Here is a 20,709-nt window from a genome sequence, read left to right as displayed (position 1 = left end):
TAAAGGTCTTTTCCAACCTAAGTGATTCTGTCATTCTAACTTTTGGAAAATTCTGTTTCCTTGTCCTGTTCTGTTCTAAAGTTTGCTTATGAGTTGGCAGTGGGTAAAGTTCCCTATCGTTATGGATGAAACAAAATGAGAATTTTGAAGTATCTGTATGCTACATGTATGTAAGTATGACCATGTAAAACACAGGTTTTTAAGTTATAAGAGTTGCTGCTTATGCGACACAATCTAAAAATATTTAAGCAGTTTTCTTCAAAAAAATAGTTCTATCACTTCTACCTTTAGCTACATTTGTGAACTCAGTAGTTCTGGAATTTCATTATAAACTTGGCTTAAATAGCAGTGTTTACCAAAATCTTGTCTGTGAGGTCTTTGAAAGTCTGCACCTGTTGCTGCAGGTGGTCTGTTGAGCTCTCACTAATAAAATAGGTAGAGTTGTTGGCTACCTGTTTGCTAATGATCCAGAGGGGTGAGTGGGAAATGCCGGTATTTGGCATTAGTCTTACAGCTAAAGCAAAAAAAAAAAAAGAAATAATTTGCTTCGTACCTGAATGAATGAATGTTGAGTATGCTTTGTGTTGAAAAAAGTTTTCATATGCTTACTACAATTACAGATATTAATTTGAAAGACATGCTGTGCTAGGGAAGATCACCGTGTATATATTATAGGCAGATGATTTTACACGTTTCCACTCTTTTTTCATCCCTAGGTCAATTGCAAAAGAGCTTGCAGACTGGCTTATCAGCAACAATGTAGTTGAGCACATTTTTGGACCAAATTTGCATATTGAGGTTTGTATAAAATTATTATTATTTTTAGTACAAACATGGAGGACTAACTTCTTGTTCTAGTAAATCTTTCCTCAATATGTTCTCACTTTGCAGATCATCAAACAGTGCCAAGTGATTCTGAATTTTCTTGCAGCTGAAGGGAGACTTAGTACTCAACATATAGACTGTATTTGGGCTGCAGCACAGGTATATGTAAAATTTTTGTAATTGCAGGAGTGATAAAAAAACAAGTCGGAAAATGGCAAGTTGGTTTTGTTTTATATTCGTAAAACTGAGTTTCTTTCTTTTTCTTGTCTGTCTGTCTGAGTATTTTGCTGACCAAAATTTTAAGTTAGGTAACTGCCACCGTTACTGGTTTTTTCATTAGATGCAAGAATTCCCCTAGGCTACTTTTGTACAAGAAAAAAAATGAAGTTGTATAGAAAAGACGTAGTGTTTTCACTAACAATGGGGATGAAGATTGTAGGGTAGATGTAATATTTTTACTATTGTGCTAAATTGCCTTACTCCTATGTGTTGTATCTTCCATTTCTGTTACTCCTGGTGGGAACAATCAGGTGAAAATTGTGGCAGTGAAGTTTACAGCTGTGCTACAGTGCTGGTGTTAAAACCTACAGAAGGCACTGAGATTTTATTTTTTCTTGGTAAACCTGGAAACTCTGATAGCCTTTTTCCTTCAGAAAGATATACTTATTTGCTACTTTTAATGGATTGCTATGCTTTTTATGTTAGATTTTGAAATTTTTATTTAGGGAATGTGAATATAGTAGACATTTTGATTTCCTGTTGTGGGACCTGTTTTTCCATGGTTTCATTCTGCATTTATTATTAAAAAACCTACCATTTCAGTGTCAATTTTTCTGAAAAATACACTCAAAATGAAGGTCAGAGAAATAAAATTGATCTTTTTGAACAGATATAGGGAACATACTTTTATGGAAGTTAGAATGTGAAGGGTTTTTTTTTAATGTGTTCGATATTTATCCAATTTGTTTCAATCAAATACTACTGTATACACATTCTGAAACCTCTGTAGTCCATTGTTACTATAACATGCAGCTGGTATGTTAATAAATGCTTATTGTAACAGTGTTCACTCTAATGGGCTCCAACAATTTTCTGTATCAGTATTTAATAGTTACTTATTTCACTTAATTTTTAAAGCAATGTTTTACCTTCCTTAATGTTTTCACACATACACTAACTCACACCAGTTAGACCTCTGAATTTTTTCTCTTTTATACTATTTTAAGAACTTAATGTAATTACCCAAATGCAATAATTCTTTTACAGTTTACATGTTCCTTTTGACATACTGATATTTTTAAAACATACATGTTTGATATCAGAATTAAGTATGTCCTGATTATTTCCTGTAAAAGGTTTAAACCTCTGATACCATTTAAAAGGCTGACAGCTTTAGACTGAAAGACTAGAAGGCCTTAAAGAATGTTTTCCACTTTTTAAACTAACTTTTTGACAAAAATTTATCTTCTCTGAGTTGAAGCAGGTATCTCAAGATGTTAACATGCATCCTTGTGTAGAACCCACATAATTTCATTCCAGTTTGAGTCCTGTAAAAAATGGCCTATACTCCATAAGCTGCCGACATGGATATTTTATGTGTCAGGAAGGCAAAATAAAAGAAAGAATGAAAACACCCCTTTTGAGGTGCATATGTCGTAAACAACATTAGGAATTTTTCTTCCTAGAAGCTTCCTGTAACCATTATTTTATTTGTTTAATATCAACATCCTTACAAACATAATGAAGCCCTTTGAGTGACTATGAAAAGCAGCACTTAACCTAAGAGGAAACATCTAGGCGCACTGTCAATTTAATGTTTAAGAAGAGTAGTTAGCTAAACACACTGTCATATTTTTTGACATCCATTACTGGAAAGACAAAAGAATTATAAATAATCCTCACACAGTTCACATGGTCTGTTCTCAGTCTCACATTAGCCTGTAATGTCGGTATCTGTATTTATTGCTGCTAATAAGGTAATCATTGCAAATATTATTTCTCTCAGGATTTAGCATATACACTAATATTTTAGAAGTTATATTTAAGTTAAAATAGAAAATAAGCTTCCAGTTCTTCTTTTCACCAAATCTCTTAGAACTGGAACTAAGGAAGGTATTGTTACATTTGATTTCACTAAACTTTATATGCTTTACAATATAAAAATAAAGTTTAGTCAAAATTGCAAGTCTGGTGTAGTTTGGAATTACTGGACAAGCGCTTCCTGAGAATTTGTGCAAAGATGTTACAGAATCGCAGAATTATGTAGGCTGGAAAAGACCTTTAATATCATCAAGTCCAACCATCAACCCAGCACCGCCATGCCCACTAAACCATGTCCTGAAGTACCACGTCCACACATTTTTTTGAATACCTCCAGTGATGGTGACTCCACCACCACCCTGGGCAGCCCCTTCCAATGTTGTTTAATTGCTGCAATTATATCAATGTTTGAATTTTTTTTCAAGTTTATTTTCCTGTTCCTTTTATCTTCTCTGTTTGTTTGTACTTTGTAGCTAAAGCATTGCAGTCGTTACATACATGACTTGTTTCCTTCTTTGATCAAAAACTTGGACCCTGTCCCACTTAGACATCTTCTTAACCTAGTCTCAACTCTTCATCCAAGTGCTCACACTGAACAGGTAAAGACAAGGGGAACAAAAGCGTTGTAACAAGAAAAGAAGGATCTTAGTATATTAAACAAGCATTGTGGATTTGTCTTTGCCTCTCTAAAGGAATGCATGTAAAAGTAATATTCATCAATGCATAAGAAAGGAAATTATATGAGTAAAGTTGTCATGTTTCTTCAAGTAAGCCTTTTCTGGCTTTTGAATTGTAACCTTTTTCAGGGATTTTTTAAGACTGCACAACCACTAATAGAAGATTTTAACTGCATGTCTTTTTACCCTCATGTCTGAAGCTAAAAGGTGTTTCATAAAACATTATTTTGTGCATTCATTTATTATAATGAGTTTATTTTGGTGAACTACAGCATTGGCATGTGGAAAGGTTAACAGTGGATCTTTGCATACAAAACCTACTGCTTCTTAACGGCGCTGTTATCTGGGTTTTTTTATAGACCTTATATTTGGCATCAATGCTTATAAAAGCTCTCTGGAATAATGCACTAGCAGCTAAGGCTCAGCTATCAAAACAAAGCTCCTTTGCATCTTTACTGAGTACCAATCTGCCTATGGGAAACAAAAAAGGTATGTGGTTTTCCAACAGACCTGGTAGTTCAATTTTCAGTTGTCATAGTCTCCTTGTTGACTTTGGACAAAAAAGATGTCTAGAACTTTTTACTTGAAGTACTTTTAAAAAGTGTCATCCTGGCTATTCTTTCAAGCAGAAGTTGAGGATAAAGACGATAGCATTAAGACTTTGTGAGCGCATTTGGAAAGCTTTCTATTTCAGATCAATTCTGTTTGTATATCTAAAGTAGTATGTATTTTTCTTTTCTCTTTTTTTCAAAATTCAGAGGATGGTCTATAACTCATCACTTAACTATTCTTGTTCTGCTGAACATCTGTAACTTAAATAGCTACTTAGATAAACTTTTGTAAGGTTTTAAGTTTTACCTAGTTTTTGATATTATGTGCTATTTCTGGGTTTTTTTTTTTTCTTGACTGTGTATTTCTCCACAGTCATTACGAAAGGTACTGCCAAGCCATTTCGTTGTAGTTTCCCTTTCTTTTTCTACTGCTGATTTTTATGAATCATGGACAACTATATGCTGACAAAAAGATTTTTAGTCACTTATTTTTCCATCCTGCTTTTTTCCTTCAGAAGAAGAGGAGCTCAGAAGAGCAGCCCCATCACCTTGTAAGTATAGTTTTAGAAGTACACCACAATCTGATGCATTTTGATACTATGGTGTTTTTCTACAGCTCTCAAATTTGAATAGAAGAACAACTAGTAAAAGTTTGAAATTATGTTTTTATGAGAAGTTAATTATATTGATTAAGAAAATTACATTTTGTATAGAATCTAGAAAATTTATATAGCTGTGCTATATACTGGCAAGAAGAGACATCAGAACACAAGTTTTGTAGTAAAATGCTCAGCGTTCTAAAAAGGATTTTTAGTGTTTAGGTACACAGATTGTTCATGTCCCTTATTCAACTGTTTGCAGGAAGAATGCTGTTGAGTTCAACATTTGAGGCAGATTTATGAAATGCTGTTACATTCCAATTAATATATATCACAAAGTAACTGTGAAATGTGGTTTTTGAACTAGGGTCACCAGCAGCAAGCCCTCAAAGTAGTGACAACAGTGACACCCACCAGAGTGGAGGGAGTGATATTGAAATGGAGGAACAGCTTATTAACAGAACAAAACATGTACAGCAACGACTTTCAGACACAGAGGTAAGAGTGTAAATCTTAGTCTGTGAATTTTGTTACTGACTTGCCTATTATTAGCTATGGAAATAATATTTTTTCTGTAATAGTTTCAAAACCTGAACAAGAACATAACACGTATGCTTACCTGCAGCAGAATAGTGGGTAGGTAGAACCTTAAGTTCTGTGCAGTTTATGTAGAATGTATTGTACCTTGCCCACGAGCAAGCACACTACAAAAAAGCACCTCAGATTCCTGCATTTAAATTGTATTTCAGTAAGATCCCTCTTAGTAAGGGATCGCATGGCATATTGTTTATGTGTCACACTGTCACCCTGTGTGCAAAGCCTCTTGTGAATAAGATAATGCAAAAATAAAATCATTAAATGTGAATCTTGCTCGGAGCGTTTTGTCATTGGCAACCAAATTGAGAAGGAATGAATGGAAACTTCTAGATTTGGCACATTTCCTCATAAATGAAGAACGATGTTTGAATGATGATGATGATGTTGATTATGTGTTTTCAGTGGTGTTTTATTTTTCCACCAATCCTAAAAAAAAAAATAAAATAATAATTTCAGGAATCCATGCAAGGAAGCTCTGATGAGACAGCCAACAGTGGTGAGGATGGCAGCAGTGGTCCTGGTAGTAGCAGTGGCCACAGTGATGGATCCAGTAATGAGGCCAACTCCAGTCATGCAAGCCAGTCTGCTGGAAGTCCTGGCAGCGAGGTGCAGTCTGAAGACATTGCAGATATGGAAGCTCTCAAAGAGGAGGAGGATGAAGAGGAAGACGATAGGAGCCATAATCCCCCGAAAAGCAGCAGGAGCGCAGACCTACGGAGCAGGAAACTGGAATCACAAACAGGCATTTGTCTGGGAGATTCACAAGCGGCACCAGAGAGGAGTGGTGCAAATAATGGGGCAGGAAAGGACCATGTTTTTAACACTGACTCTGTGACACCGGTGGATAATCGAATTAGAATGCTAGATGCTTGTTCTCATGCTGAGGATGCAGAGCATGATATGACAGGGGATATGAGCACTGCTCACATTTCACAAGGGTCTCAGGATTCTTGTATAACTCACACAGGGGACTTCCTTGGGGAAACTATTGGAAATGAATTATTTAACTGTCGCCAATTCATTGGGCCACAGCATCACCACCACCACCACCACCACCATCACCATGATGGGTAGGTAGCTTGACATTTCTTCTGATTCCTTCTGTAACAGAAATAAAATCGGTAGCAAAATACTCTGGGCAGAAATTTATATGGGCATTTTGCCATATATCCAATTTAGGATAATTTTGTCTAACAGAAATGGTAGTTATCACAGATAGTTACATCGTAATCTTTTGTTAACATCTGATTGATGTTTTTTGTTAAGTTTTTGTATTAAATAAATAAGACAACATTTAGGAAAATATTAAAATTGTTTTGGAAAACGCTGTATTTAGTTAACGTTAAAGAAGTCAGCACAGTCATCACGGTAGTGAGACTGTCAATTTATCTGTAACTGTTTTTCAAATGCATATGAAAGTCTGCTGTTCAGACAGATGAGTCATCCTGACTTTAGCTTTAGGGAGGTGTCTACTCACTTGTAGTCTGCTATAAACAGCTTTCTGTTTGATATTGTCCATTCTAATATTCTTCTTTTACAGGCATATGGTCGATGATATGCTAAGTGCAGATGATGTCAGTTGTAGTAGTTCCCAAGTCAGTGCAAAATCAGAGAAAAATATGGCTGATTTTGATGGGGAAGAGTCTGGCTGTGAAGAAGAGCTTGTACAGATTAATTCACATGCTGAGCTAACATCTCATCTTCAGCAGCACCTTCCTAACCTTGCCTCTATCTATCATGAACATCTTAGTCAAGGTAAGAGCGATAAAAAGAAAACAGAAAAACATTGTACACCTGCCTTGGTTTTATATAATTTTTAATTGGTCTCCAATAGTTAAAATAATAAAATTATTTTAACCATACATGTGTATTTGCTCAAAGGAACCACAACAACTACTGAGATTTTACTGTTTCTCCAAGGGGTTCATTTTTGTATCACGTTTGAGGTAGTTTTGTTTACCTTCTTAAATTTTTTCCCCCCCTATTTCTACTGGAGATTTTAATTCAAGTTAAAACAAATTAAGGCACTAAAAAACCTAGCAAATGTTTTTTCTAATCAGTTATTAAAGTAAAAAGAAAGGTGGTATGGAAACGTGAGATTTTTTTTCTCACTGAAACCTTACGCAATTTTTCTTGTTGTGGGTGGAGCTTACTGTGATTCCATACATTTGTCATCTTAAATGAATTAACCGTAATGGGCTGTACAGAGAATAATTTTGGAAAAATGAGTTAAAATATAACTTGATACCTTGGGGAGTTTGCCTTAAAGGGCATTTTATGCTATTCTATCTTACACTGCCAAATCTTCTAGTTTACTTCAGAGTGCAATTTAAGATGCTACTAAAACACTTCTTAGAAATTATATCATCTTTGCATATTCTATTGTGGCAGCTTTATTTTCTGTTTTATCCTCCTTTTAAATATAATGGAGGGTATGGTTAGTGAAGGTTTGACATTTTTCTTCACTGGTCTGGCAGAACCAAGTTTGCTATCTTCCAGCAGACAGTAAAACCAGTACTATTTATATCTTTTACCAAAACACAGTTGAGCAAGAAGTCTCTTTTTTCTTTTTTTTAAGGCTTAACATTCCTTGTTATGTGGAACTGAGTTATAATTTCAGCCTGACATTGAAAATTTGGAAGGATTTTTTCCCTACGCTACAGAGTTGAATAAACTACTAAAACTTTGCAGTTAAAACATGCTGTAAATCAGCATATTTTTTCAATATTTTCCATAGATATTACAGATCTTACCAATGATTCAAATTATTGTTTGAGCATGAGGCCTTCAGTGCAGATTATTTTTGACACCCCTAGTTTTGCACATGCAAATAATTAGTGTTCTGCACACGATCTAAATTTTCTACTTGACTTTGCTGGTACCAGAAAATAGTATCAAATAGTAGAAAAATGAGTGGTGCCAGCTGTGGCCATGTAGAAGAAGAAAAATGTCTATCAGTGTTTATGAAAACATGATGAGTTTCTAAAATCATGCACTTTGATACTCTATCATGTATAAAAAATTATGTTTGTTTTTCCTGGTTTTTAGTTAGATACAGAAAATCATGCAGTATGAGAGGAATTTATTGAAATGTGCTTCTTTCTTGCTTTCCAACCATGGTAGTTATAAAGATACTTCCCTTCAGACCACAGCACTACAGAAAGACTTAAGAAATATTTTAATTACACTATGAATTAAATCTAATTAAATTAAAAAGCAATTGCACCCGCATCTGCAGTTCTTAAGTACTGTTTTTATTGCGCCTTGCCATTAGCCAAAACCAGTGTAAATATTGGCTTAACTGTCCTGTGGACTTCTTGTATGGTCGTAATATTTTGTCATCTTTAAAAAAAACGCATATGTGGAAAAAGGCTGCAGTTACAATGTTGATGTATGCACTTTAACACAGCCAAGTTTACCAATAAAGCATGTTGTTGTTCATGTGCTTAGGGAATAATGTTCAGATTAGATAGTTCCTTCTATTTATTCAATAACGGTCTTTATATTTTGTTCAGGACCAGCAGTTCATAAACATCAATATAATAGCAATGCGGTGACGGATATTAATTTGGATAATGTTTGTAAGAAAGGAAATACCCTTTTGTGGGATCTGGTCCAGGATGAAGATGCAGTAAGTTGAATACCAGAAAATAATATTTTTTTAAAAGAAAATAAATATATACTATTCAGTGACCTTTCTTTCTACTTGCTGTAGATTCATCTCTCTGAAGGGTTAATAAATGAAGCAGAGAAGCTGCTCTGTTCTTTAGTATGCTGGTTCACTGACAGACAGATTCGAATGAGATTTATTGAAGGCTGCTTAGAAAATTTAGCAAACAACAGGTAACTTAAATCATAAATTATCTGTTTTTACATTTATCTATTTTTGCAACATACAGGAAATCCAAGTTGACTGTAACAGTTATTTTAACTTTACAGGAAGACAAGTTAAACCAGACAAAAGCTAACGTGTAAAGTAGTTTTCAAGGTGTTAATGGATGTATCTGATGTTCCATTTTTCTATTCTATCAGTGTCCTGAATTTCTGATCTTGTTGCATTTGTCTGTTCTCCCTTCTGCCAGAGGTTACTGCCTTCCTACCAGTTGGTAAAATCAGGTCCACATCTTAGCCAGTTGAGTGCGTGGTTAGGTGCCTTAGCATAAGCATTTTGAATTGAATATTTAGATTTTACACGCAAATGGCTGAGGAACAGACAAGTTCTTTTCCACCAGGTCTGTTGTGGGGTTTAATTTCTGTGAAGAAGCAGCTGGAGGTAGAAGTAATACTTTGACCTCCGATAACTTGTTTTAATACCAGCCAAGGCTGTGAGATTGTGCAGTTTAAAGACTGGCAAAAGTGGAATTGATTTTGTTGGTACAACCAATCAACTGCTGGACATCACCTGCGGTGTTATGTTGTTACCTTTTGCTAAGAACTGTATTTGTGAGATGAGCTACAAGTATACGGAGATATTAATTAATAAAATAAATGTGAAGGTGCCGATACGAAAGTTCAGTTACGTGCAGTTTATGCACTTGATGAGTTTTCCTAGATAGTTTGAGGCAAATTTATTTCGTAGAATCATAGAATGGGTTGGGTTGGAAGGGACGTTTAAAGGTCATCTAGTCCAATCTCCTGCAATGAGCAGGGACATCTTCAGCTAGATCAGGTTGAAGAATATTTCTGCTATGTCATCTGTTTGTAGGAAAATCATATTAATTTTGCTGAAATTTCAAAAGAGAAGTATTATGAAACTAAGAATTTATCTTTTGAAATTCAAATATTTTTAAGAAGAAAAATGTATACTCTTATATTTTTATACTTGCCCAACAGCTGTGTGTCCAAGGTATTACATGTAAAGAATTTGAAGTAGGTGTAGTTCAGATTCAGAAAACTAACTGGCTGACATGCTGGTAAACTTCACGTGGCTATTTCCAGTGCTTTTGGTTAGCCTATTTGCTCACTGAACCTGAGCTTCTCAAAGTAATTTTAAAATGGAGTATTTTAATTTTGTAATGATCATATATTGTCATCATTTCTCTGTTTCTCCTTTAGATCAGTAGTAGTTTCACTTCGTCTTCTACCAAAGCTGTTTGGTACGTTTCAACAATTTGGGAGCAGTTATGATACACATTGGATAACAATGTAAGTAGCCCCCTGTCCCCAACAGACTAAACCAACAGAAGTGATGACATTTAGGGGACTGCTGCAAGGCTTGCTCCTTTAGTGTGGTCCAAATTAATAATGACCTAAGGTTATCATCTGTCTGCTACCTGGCCTAGTTGTATGAGCTTGTCTAACCACTCAGGCGTAGACTTCTTCATAATATGCAGCATGGTCATAATTGAGGTGAAGACTAATTTTTTTTTTTTTTTTTAATCCCTCCCTTTAAAATCCCAAAGGACTTGCAGGCAGCACTAAACGTCCACTAATAGTGTATTGTAAAAGGTTGTAATAACTTCATGTTATGTCATTCTCTTCTGATTGTATATCACATGTTTCTCAGTAATAAAAAATGGGTTTATAAGAAAACCTTTGAAATGTGAAGATACATAGTATAGCATTCCTTACTAGAACAAACTATATAACTCGCTGGTCTAACTATAGAGAACGGACTACTGGAACTTCTGGGAAAGATTACAGTGATTATCAGCAATTTTTCTTGGTCTTTTTGACATGACATTTAAATATATGCCTAGTCTGAGTTTTGGTTTAGACTTTTTCTGAATTAGGGCTTTTAGCAACAGTTTTCATGGTTCTCAAAAGGGAGTGTTCTGACAGTCCTGTGTCTGAAAATAACGACTTTGTGGAGCCTTATGGATGACAAGGAAGAAGAGGGTACTGTAGTGGAAAACACTCCTGAATTCATGGTAGATGGAAAATTGAATGTTTACTTTGGTTTTATGTGTATGCAATTTTCCTATACTAGCTGTCTAATTCCTGTAGCTGTTCTGATCTTTTTAAGCAAACCATAATACTTTCTGCCCTTTAAATTGACACAGGTGGGCAGAAAAGGAACTTAATATGATGAAACTTTTCTTTGATAATTTGGTACACTACATTCAGGCAGTCAGGGAAGGACGACATAAGCACGCATTGTAAGTACACAACTGACTTTGAGTCTTTGATATTTTATGGTTTTAAATGTCTCTTTTCTTGCTTCTGGTGCTTCTGATGTGTTCTTATAAGTAAATACTTTCTATAGGGACGTTACATGTTAGGGAGACAAAGGTCTGTAAAAATAACAGCATTTTAAATAACTTCCCTTTCCTTAAAAAAACCACGCAACAACTCTCATGTCATTTTTGTTAGACATTATATATTCAAATACATTTTAAAGTGTTTCATATCATAAAACTTTTCAAATGTTTCCGTTTTAAAATCTGTTATCATTAACCTTTGCAGTAGTTTTTTTTTGTTTAACATATTCATCCACACTTTCCAATCTGTATGATCAAAATTAGGTGTATATGTAGAATTGGTACAATTTCTGGCTTCCCAATCCCAGAGGAATAGACTATTCACGTTTTGACAGATGCCAAAGTCAGTATGTAAATACAGGTATCCACAGTTGAAAAATGTTGCTATTTATGGGTCAAATTTTTACTTCATCATACACCTTTATATTGGACATTGCTCTAGTGAGAAATCGCTTCAAAAGCTGCTTGAAAGTGGGATGAATTGCTCTAAATTCAGGCAAAATAATACATTGTTCTGCTCCTTTGACCATTAAGCTTCTATCTTACAAACAGAAATAAAGTTAATCTTATTATATAGCTTAGGAAAATAGTGCTATAAAGAGAATCTATATGTATCAGCTGGGATCAGAAATTCAGAGTACAAATACCAGCATTTTACAAGTCAGGGAAAAAATTAAGGTCAGATCCTGCAAGGTGCTAATGATAAAATTATGCACTTGAATTGGACTGTATACCAAAGAACCCTGTCTCACCCCTCCAAAAAACACCTTATCTAGTAATGACTGGTGTGTCACTCCACTTATTTGGTGTGGTTCTGTAATGTGTACAACTGGAGTCTAGACTATATACTGAACTAGAAGTTCCGAAAGAAACTTATAAGGAAAAATTATGCTTTTAAGAGGCACATATATAAGTGGGAAAAAAGTTATGACAAGAAACAATTAAATAAACTTGAATTTTTATACAAATTTAAATTTTAGATACAGCCACAGTGCAGAAGTTCAGGTTCGTCTTCAATTCCTGACATGTGTGTTTTCAACTCTAGGATCACCAGATCATTTCAGTAAGTATTTGAGGTTTCCTTATGAGGGAAGCACCTCATAATAAGGCTCACATAGTTCTTAATAATCAATGTTAGCTTAAATAAATAGAGTATTTTAAATGGTTACCATTTTAAATAATCTCTCATACCACTTCAAAAGAAGGAATATTTTTTGATGAAAGCACAGAAACAATACTGGAGTTTAGATTCTGTTGCAGTTCTGTGAGAACAAATTTTTATGTTCTCTCTGCTTCAGTTTTTTCTAAATATTAGGATTGTAGTAATTACTGTAACAAAGATAATATGTTCTGTGTTTGTGGGTTTTGGTTCACATCCATAATGTTTCCAGAGATCTTTTACTGGAGTGCACTGTAAGCTGTGATACCAAAAAGGACTAGTTCTTTATATTTTAATACTGCCAGGAATTGGTTTACATGCCCTGTAGGGTCTTTTGCAAAAGTGGTATTCTGTATGATAGTTGATCTGTACAGATCCTGAAATCTTTTTACTCTAAAAGGTTAAAAATAGAAATCTTTTCATGTGGCTGATGGAATTCAAAGTTGAACATAATTTTCTGTGGTGCCTTTGGTGGCTTTCCCTTCCATAAATTGGTTTGGCTGCTCTCTTCTTAAGCCCTTGTGAACTAATAGTCTTCAGTGTTGTCTCAGCATCAGCTCTGTACAGACTTCCAGTTGATTGTATATTGAGTTAATTTATTGAAATGACTGAAGGGAGGAGCCATTTGGGTAGTCTCATGATAGGTAGTCAAAGTTGTCATACAATGCATGGCTTGTCCCTCTGGTCATTAGAGTAGAGTACAGGAAGGAATGAGAATATCTGTAGCCAAGAGAAAAAAAATTCTAGCACCATATTTGCTATTGTTGATAGGATAGCCACAATTCTTTTTAAAGAAATCTGTTTGGATCACAAATGTTTGTACGCCAGCTAAGAAAATAAACTTACTGTTCTCTTGAAAGGAGAGGCAATGAAATAGTTAGAGATATTATTTTCAACCACAGTCTCAATACCCATCTCAAAGCTGGACTCTAGGTTGTGCCCAATAATTACTTATGAACTCAGAAACAACCTGCTGTTCGGTATGAGATCCCAAGTCAGCCCACACTACTCATTAGGTTAGTAACAACTGACAGCATTAATGACCAAACCCTGTAGCTGGTTGCCAGCTCTAAAAGGGGACAAGTACAACTCCTAATGGGTAGTTGGTGCCTTTTTCTTTCGTTCTTTCCAAAACCTTCTTGTCCTGACAAAAACTGTTCTGATTTTTCCACATGTATTCTTGGCTTTTGTAGAATATCGCTATATAGTTGATGTTATAAAGGGATAGTAGAAAATACTTCTCTAATTTTAGGGTTGAGTTTAGAACAAGTGGACATACTGTGGCACTGCTTAGTAGAAGATTCTGAATGTTACGATGATGCACTACACTGGTTCTTAAATCAAGTACGAAGTAAAGATCAGCATGCTATGGGTATGGAGACTTACAAGCATCTTTTTTTGGAAAAGGTATGTAGAGAGTTAATTGCAACCTTATTAATTCTAATGAAAGTGTTTCTTTCCTTATCAGCACTATTTAACATATTTTAAGTTGTTTCTATGAAGTATGTGATGGTTGGACTTGATGATCTTAAAGGTCTTTTCCAACCTTAATGATTCTGTGGTTCTGTGATATGTTTTCAGTAGTCCGGGAGGGCCCTGGTTGTCACGCAATGATATTTCTCTGCTTGGAGGAAAGAGAGAAACACATTGGTGTGAATTCTTTTCACACTAGTATTTACTTGAGTGTTTCTTTGCAAATAGCCTGTGTTTTGTACCTGAAGCTATGTAATACTTCATTTCAATTTGAAAAAAAGAGTCACCCAAAACTATACTTTCCCTTATGATATACAGCTACCTGACTAAAAAAATGACTTTTCTTCTTTTTGAGAGGGGCGTATAAGTCTCATCAATACATCCACTGAAAATATAAACATGCAGCAGTAGAGCTTCTTGCAAGGGGTCCCATCCATTTCAACAAACAACATTACAAAATGGATAGGTTGTGCAGTAATTATTGTAGGCTACTACTTTTTTAAGGTTACACAGTTTTTGCCTAGTTTTGTAAGCGTATGAGTTTTTTGAATGGACATTTCATGTATGCTAACAAATTGTCCTACTGTTGATAAGTTAAGCAGCTAATGTACAATAATTTTTGTTCCCTCTGAACTGTTATGGTCCAAATCAGTGGTAGAGAAAAGAGGTTTGCTTAAGCCAATTATACTTGATTTTTTGTATTGTATATAAATTCAGAGAGTGTGATCTTTTGCGAGAATAAATTTTAATTGAGCTACTGAATTTGAATATGATTGGTAGTAACAATGACATTTTTCTGGACTAATGAAATAAATACCCTGTAATTGCTATCCGTTCCATCACTGAATTTTTTTTTTCCATACTAAAGTGCATTCCTTTTATTTAGATGCCACAACTAAAACCTGAAACTATTAGTATGACTGGCCTAAACCTCTTCCAGCATTTGTGCAATTTGGCTCGATTGGCTACTAGTGCATATGATGGTGGCTCAAACTCAGAGGTAAGCCTAGATCCTGTGCTCATGTTTTTCTTCTCTCTGAGGGAAGGGCAAAGTTGAATTACTTACCTGCAATGGCATATCTCTTGAGAACTTACTGGCTTTGAATATTGTTTTACTGGTTTGAGATAGTGATGTCACAGCCCATAGTGGTGGTTTACAGATTGTGGTGGTGGTGTACAGATTTCTGCCGTGAGGATAGCCTTGGGAGCTCAGGACTCAAAAATTCCAAAGATAGGGCAGTGAAGTGGAGATAAGAGAGACCAATGATCCTGACCTTCCCTCATGACTGAGCACGTGTGGCTTTTGTCTCTAGAGGCAGAGATAGGAAACCACAAAGGATACCTGTTGCCTGCATATCTCTGTGCAGTTTATCCTATTCTTAGGGCATACTGAATTCTGACTGGAAATCTCTTGTAAAATGTGTCTCAGTTTACCTATGATGTGCTGTAGAAGTTTTTCAGTTTTTCAGTTCAGAAAGTGTCTTAAATAAAATGTTACATAGGATATTGTTCTGTGAATTGCTTTCAGGCAGTTTTTTATTAAAATTCATATTCTTGCAGTGAATACCAATAATAGTTGTGTTTTTAAGGCTTCGTTTAAAAGTATTCCTGTTTGTCAAAAATGAGAATTCACTCTTTTGAATTTTAACCAGTTCACCTCATGCTTCCAAGTATGAAAATAGTTCTGTGGAAGTTACTTGATGTGTGCAGTGGTGAGAGCCCGAGCAGAGGGAAAACAGAGATATTTTTAGTAATTACATCAAGAGACACATCAAATATCTCAGGTCAGAAAAGCATCACTCCCTGTAAAATAATGAGGCAATGTTTTGTTTCTGTGTATGTTCTCCTTTTGTCAAAACAGTTGTGTGGCATGGACCAATTCTGGGGTATTGCTTTAAGGGCACAGTCTGGTGATGTCAGTCGAGCGGCTATCCAGTATATCAACTCTTACTATATCAATGGTATGAATTTTTATTTTTGTTTTCTGTTTAAAATGTTGTAAACGGTATGTAGTGCTATCCTCTCTTTATTCTTGGTATGAAAATGCATAGTCCCAAAGTTGTGCATATATAATTTATTTAAACTGATATTACAGGTAAAACTGGTCTGGAAAAAGAACAGGAGTTTATTAGCAAGTGTATGGAGAGTCTGATGATAGCTTCTAGTAACCTTGAGCAAGACTCTCACTCAAGCCTGACCATTATTGAAAGAGGACTCTTAATGCTGAAGACACACCTGGAGGCTTTTAGGAGGAGGTAAGTAGCTCCGTTGATAGATTTGGATGCAGAATTTATTTATATTCCTTCATAATGATAAATGAGTTAGGAGTTATTATTAATTGAAATATTAGTTTGTTTTTCTTTGTGTAAAGTAAGGACAGCAGTGAATAATTTTGAAAGGTAATATATAAGCTTTAAACAGTTAACAAGAGTTGGCCCTTGTTCTTGTATAAAGACATATGGATGTGGTTCATGTTTCCCCATCCCTCGCCAAAGAAACTTTTTCAAAGTTATTTTAGTTTGATTTGAAAAATAGTAAGAATACCTTCCTCTTATTTTGAAAAAACAGTGAATACAGGTACAAGTTTTGTCTTTCCTCTCATTGTTTATCAAACATTTGTGTTAAATAGGTTTTGACAAAAATAGTTCTTCAATGTTTTTACCTGTTCTTAAGGTTTGCTTATCACCTGAGACAATGGCAGATTGAAGGCACTGGTATCAGCAGTCACTTGAAAGCCCTGAGTGACAAACAGTCACTACCACTAAGAATTGTATGTCAGCCAGCTGGACTTCCTGACAAGGTAAGTTAAAAGCCCTTTTAAAAGTACATCCTACATTGTTAAATTCCAGTAAGCCCCTTGTGCACTTTGAAAAATAAAATACGTGTTTTATTTCAGATGACAATAGAAATGTATCCTAGTGATCAGGTGGCTGATCTACGGGCAGAAGTCACCCATTGGTACGAAAATTTGCAGAAGGAGCAGATAAATCAACAAGCACAGCTTCAGGAGTTTGGCCAAAGCAGTCGCAAAGGGGATTTCCCTGGTAAGCTGTAGTACTCATAAATGTATTTTTCGCCCTTATGGGGGTTTCTTGAGTGCTCCCATTTATTTGAAATGGCAAAGAAAATGTAGATCTTAGATCTGCCAAAGGTCCTTAGATCTAGCCAAGCTCCAAGTCCCAATAGACTTTTCCCCACATTATTTTTCTTCTCGTTGTTTTAATTAATTGTGGTGTTTTCTGCAATTTGGAGATTCTGTTACATAGAACTTTATTCTATGTTTTGTGAAATTTATACAGTCTGGCTCTGCCATTGACTCAGAATTTGAAGTCATAATTCCAGTTCATAATTTATATCCTACATATATGTATTCCAGTCAGGTGTAAGATTTTCCTTACTCCTGCAACTGCTTTTTAATTTATGATCATCCTGCAGCAAAAATGATTATTCATCCTCTTTTGATGCTCTTAGTTTGGAATGTCACCTTGCTTCTGAGATGGTCATTGCTTGCTTACAGTGTGATGAATATGCTTCCTGTTGTTGTTCCCTTTCTTTATGTGTTTTGAGTAAATGAAAATTTCTGCTTTATCCTTTAGGAGGAGGACATTTTCTAAATCCTATTGATAACTCTGTATTACAGCATTTTTATCGGTTATTGCTGTTCAAAATGCTATTGCTTTCTGAATTATCTTCTCAATGTTTTCTTGTTTTCTTTCTTTCTCATTAAGAGCAAGAGTTAGTATGTAATACATATTATCTGAACAAATTCTGTGCATGAACATCTTTTTCCAACACTACTGACCATTAGTATATGTGTAAACATGAATCTGTCTTTTCATAGTTTAACAACTTTTTAAAAAAATGTTTTGATGAGACACACGTGTCAGTAAACCAGACTGAATTTTAGACATCTTAATTACCTTTTTTGTGAAATCCTTTACCCACAGAAGATGTTTTAGTGAAGAAACTACCTTGTTTTCCACCAAGTATAGCCACGCAGCAGCAATTTTTATTTTTGTTTTACCTGGGATTTTAGAAACACATGATTCAGAAAATTCAGAATTGCAGTCCTACAGCAGCTGCAGTTCAGTCATATTACATATGTACAATGTCTTTTCTTTTGTACAACGCCTGTGCTGATACCCATAATTTTGTACAGTTTTTGTGGATGTTTTTTTATTTTTTCTGTATTTATTACACTAACTGTTAACATACCATAACTATGGGAAACTGGAGAATCATGAAATTTGTGTCTTGTCAATTCATAAACCCAGTGTCCTTTGCTAGGTTTAAAACCTTGATATCTGTGTTGGCTGATAAATGCATAAAATCCTGTAAAAGCAGCTAAATCTCTTATTAACCAAACTCTTGAAGAAGTGTTTCTGCATTGTTCTGTGCATGCCACCGTGTGTTTGGAATAACCTAGTCACATGATTTTTACTTTTTTAACTGCTAATTTTGAGAAGATAGGACTGAAACTCAGACTTGCGGTTAAAACCTGTAGCTTTACTCATCCATACCCTATTGTGGGGACTGTTTTGTATAGATGAAAAAAAAAGAAAGGACTTTCTAATTACGTTTTGTTGGTCACAAAGATCTCTGTGAATAATGGTTCAGTGTATTGACTGTTTATACTTAAAAACTTGGGTCATTCTGCATCACAGGAGACATGTATTGTAAGGTACACGGTGCACACTTCTGCCTCGGTGACCTTTTACTACGTCCATTTGAATATGCCTGTATTAGTTAATCTACAACAAAAAAACAATTCCTGGTTAGGAACCTGAAATGGCGATTATTTCCTCAACAGAGGTAGAAATCTAAGCGGAGTTTACCAAATTACAGTGAAAATTAGTGTCTCATGATGTCAGAATACAAGTTTTTCTCTTGTCTTTTCCTTACAGAGCTAAATCTTTTTGTCCTTAATTGGTTTTCAGTTGTTTTCTCGAGTTTTTGTTTTAACCCATGTCTTTGAATACTGTGTTACTATAGCCAGGTAATAGACAGTTTTGAAGCATTTTCAGGTTACAGAACTCGGAGCATTTCCCAAGATTTCTGCAAGAGGTTAAAAAAAAAAATAGGCTTTTCTGAAGAAGCCTCACTGAAATCCCAAAGTTGAAGTGTAGTGGCAGTGAAGGCTGCTTTTCACTGGTGTGGAGGACCAAGGCCTAACGTGGGAAAAGTGTACTTGCAAGAGCAGTGGCTGAAAAACGTAGCAAATTTCAATCCGTGACAAATATCTTTGTGCACCAGAATTGGTGGCTAGAGCTATATCAGTACTCTGAGGTATAAAATCATTGTGAATTGTGATTCTTGGTTACTGCTTGATTGTCTGTGCCAAATTAAATTAAATACTTAATCTTGTAATTGTTCAGATTTCTTGTTCAGTGTTGAGAATTCTTTGAAGGGTGTTCTCAATTTTTTCTTTCCGAAGTATATGACATATTCAGTTCCAACCTACATTTAAATAAGATTAATCATTGCCACTTTGCCTTTGCTGACTTTATCACAGGTGTGTGATACAAAGGGATTTTGCTGATGATCACAATAATTTTCAGTTACCCTTTTCTGGAATAATTTACTACAAAGTATGGAAGGCATGTTTTAATCTGTATTGTGAACTCTTTTTGCTAGAAGACTGGGTGAACTGTTACTGAAAAGGTTACTTCTGAATACATGCAAGTAAATTTAGTTTAACGTAATAACCAGTTTTCATAAGGAAATTGCATTAAGTTTTTGCCTCATTTTAATTGCTATTGAAGGATGTACAATTAAAAATAAGTCTTAGCACTTTCATTAGAAAATGAAACTATGATTCCAGAAATTTAACGTTTTTATCCTAGGTGGCCTCATGGGACCTGTGAGAATGATTTCATCTGGGCATGAACTAACAACCGATTATGATGAAAAAACACTTCACGAATTGGGCTTTAAGGATATGCAGGTATTACCAGCATATAGATAGCAGTCACTGGAAAAGATTGGTTGTTATATTGGTTTTGTCTTGTGCAGCTGATATATATAGTGGAGGTGGAAGGCGTACTTTTCTTTGGGAGCATCCTAGAGTTTTCTGAAACTGTTTCATCCTATCCAATACATGCCTCCTGTAAGCTTAAACTGATGCTGTTGGTCCTTGCTGCTGTCAGTCTTTAAAATAATTAATAATTCTTAAAGCCTAATTCTAGTTATGTTAGCAGATGTGAAAACTCGAGGAATAAAAGAAAAATTTCAGGTTTTTTTCATTCCGAAAGGAAAACAAGGGATCAGTGAAAACAGAATCAAATATCCACATTTTGTCTGAATTTTTGAACACCGTAATAGCAGTGACCAGCTCTCTCCTTTCACATGTTAAATCCAAATGGGATGATCTATTAGACTACATCTTTAATTGTTAGTTAGTTCTTCTTGCTAAATGAATTGGGTTAATTCAAAAGCAAAACCAGTTTTTAAAATAGTTTTTTCTCATTAACATAGATCATTTTACAGAATGGAACTATGGTGCAATCAGATGAATTCTTACGTTTGCAGCACTTGGAGGACCAGTAGCGTTCAGTTTGAATGACTGGGTGTGTTCAATATATGGAGGTG

General features: G+C 35.1%; 1 protein-coding gene across 1 annotated transcript in view; it reads left to right on the top strand.

Annotated features, from left to right (window-relative positions):
* Nucleotides 1-711: 711 nt before the first annotated feature.
* Nucleotides 712-20,709, top strand: part of LOC104617472 (ubiquitin carboxyl-terminal hydrolase 34) — a gene marked incomplete at its 3' end in the record, with an annotated part of 58,725 nt that continues 38,727 nt past the window's right edge. The window contains exons 1-20 of the mRNA XM_010282806.1: nt 712-798; nt 892-984; nt 3,339-3,464; nt 3,902-4,031; nt 4,612-4,644; nt 5,060-5,190; nt 5,746-6,359; nt 6,830-7,044; nt 8,805-8,920; nt 9,005-9,132; nt 10,345-10,434; nt 11,292-11,387; nt 12,470-12,552; nt 13,901-14,055; nt 15,008-15,121; nt 15,983-16,082; nt 16,217-16,376; nt 16,795-16,921; nt 17,018-17,165; nt 19,965-20,065. Coding sequence (XP_010281108.1) covers nt 3,920-4,031; nt 4,612-4,644; nt 5,060-5,190; nt 5,746-6,359; nt 6,830-7,044; nt 8,805-8,920; nt 9,005-9,132; nt 10,345-10,434; nt 11,292-11,387; nt 12,470-12,552; nt 13,901-14,055; nt 15,008-15,121; nt 15,983-16,082; nt 16,217-16,376; nt 16,795-16,921; nt 17,018-17,165; nt 19,965-20,065 — 2,523 coding nt within the window. The remainder of the gene's footprint in view (nt 799-891; nt 985-3,338; nt 3,465-3,901; nt 4,032-4,611; nt 4,645-5,059; nt 5,191-5,745; nt 6,360-6,829; nt 7,045-8,804; nt 8,921-9,004; nt 9,133-10,344; nt 10,435-11,291; nt 11,388-12,469; nt 12,553-13,900; nt 14,056-15,007; nt 15,122-15,982; nt 16,083-16,216; nt 16,377-16,794; nt 16,922-17,017; nt 17,166-19,964; nt 20,066-20,709) is intronic.

The sequence above is a fragment of the Phaethon lepturus genome, unplaced genomic scaffold, assembly GCF_000687285.1.
Source record: "Phaethon lepturus isolate BGI_N335 unplaced genomic scaffold, ASM68728v1 scaffold11472, whole genome shotgun sequence".
NCBI lineage: Eukaryota > Metazoa > Chordata > Aves > Phaethontiformes > Phaethontidae > Phaethon > Phaethon lepturus.
Note: the sequence above shows the minus strand (reverse complement) of the source record. Positions and strands in the feature narration are given on the sequence as shown.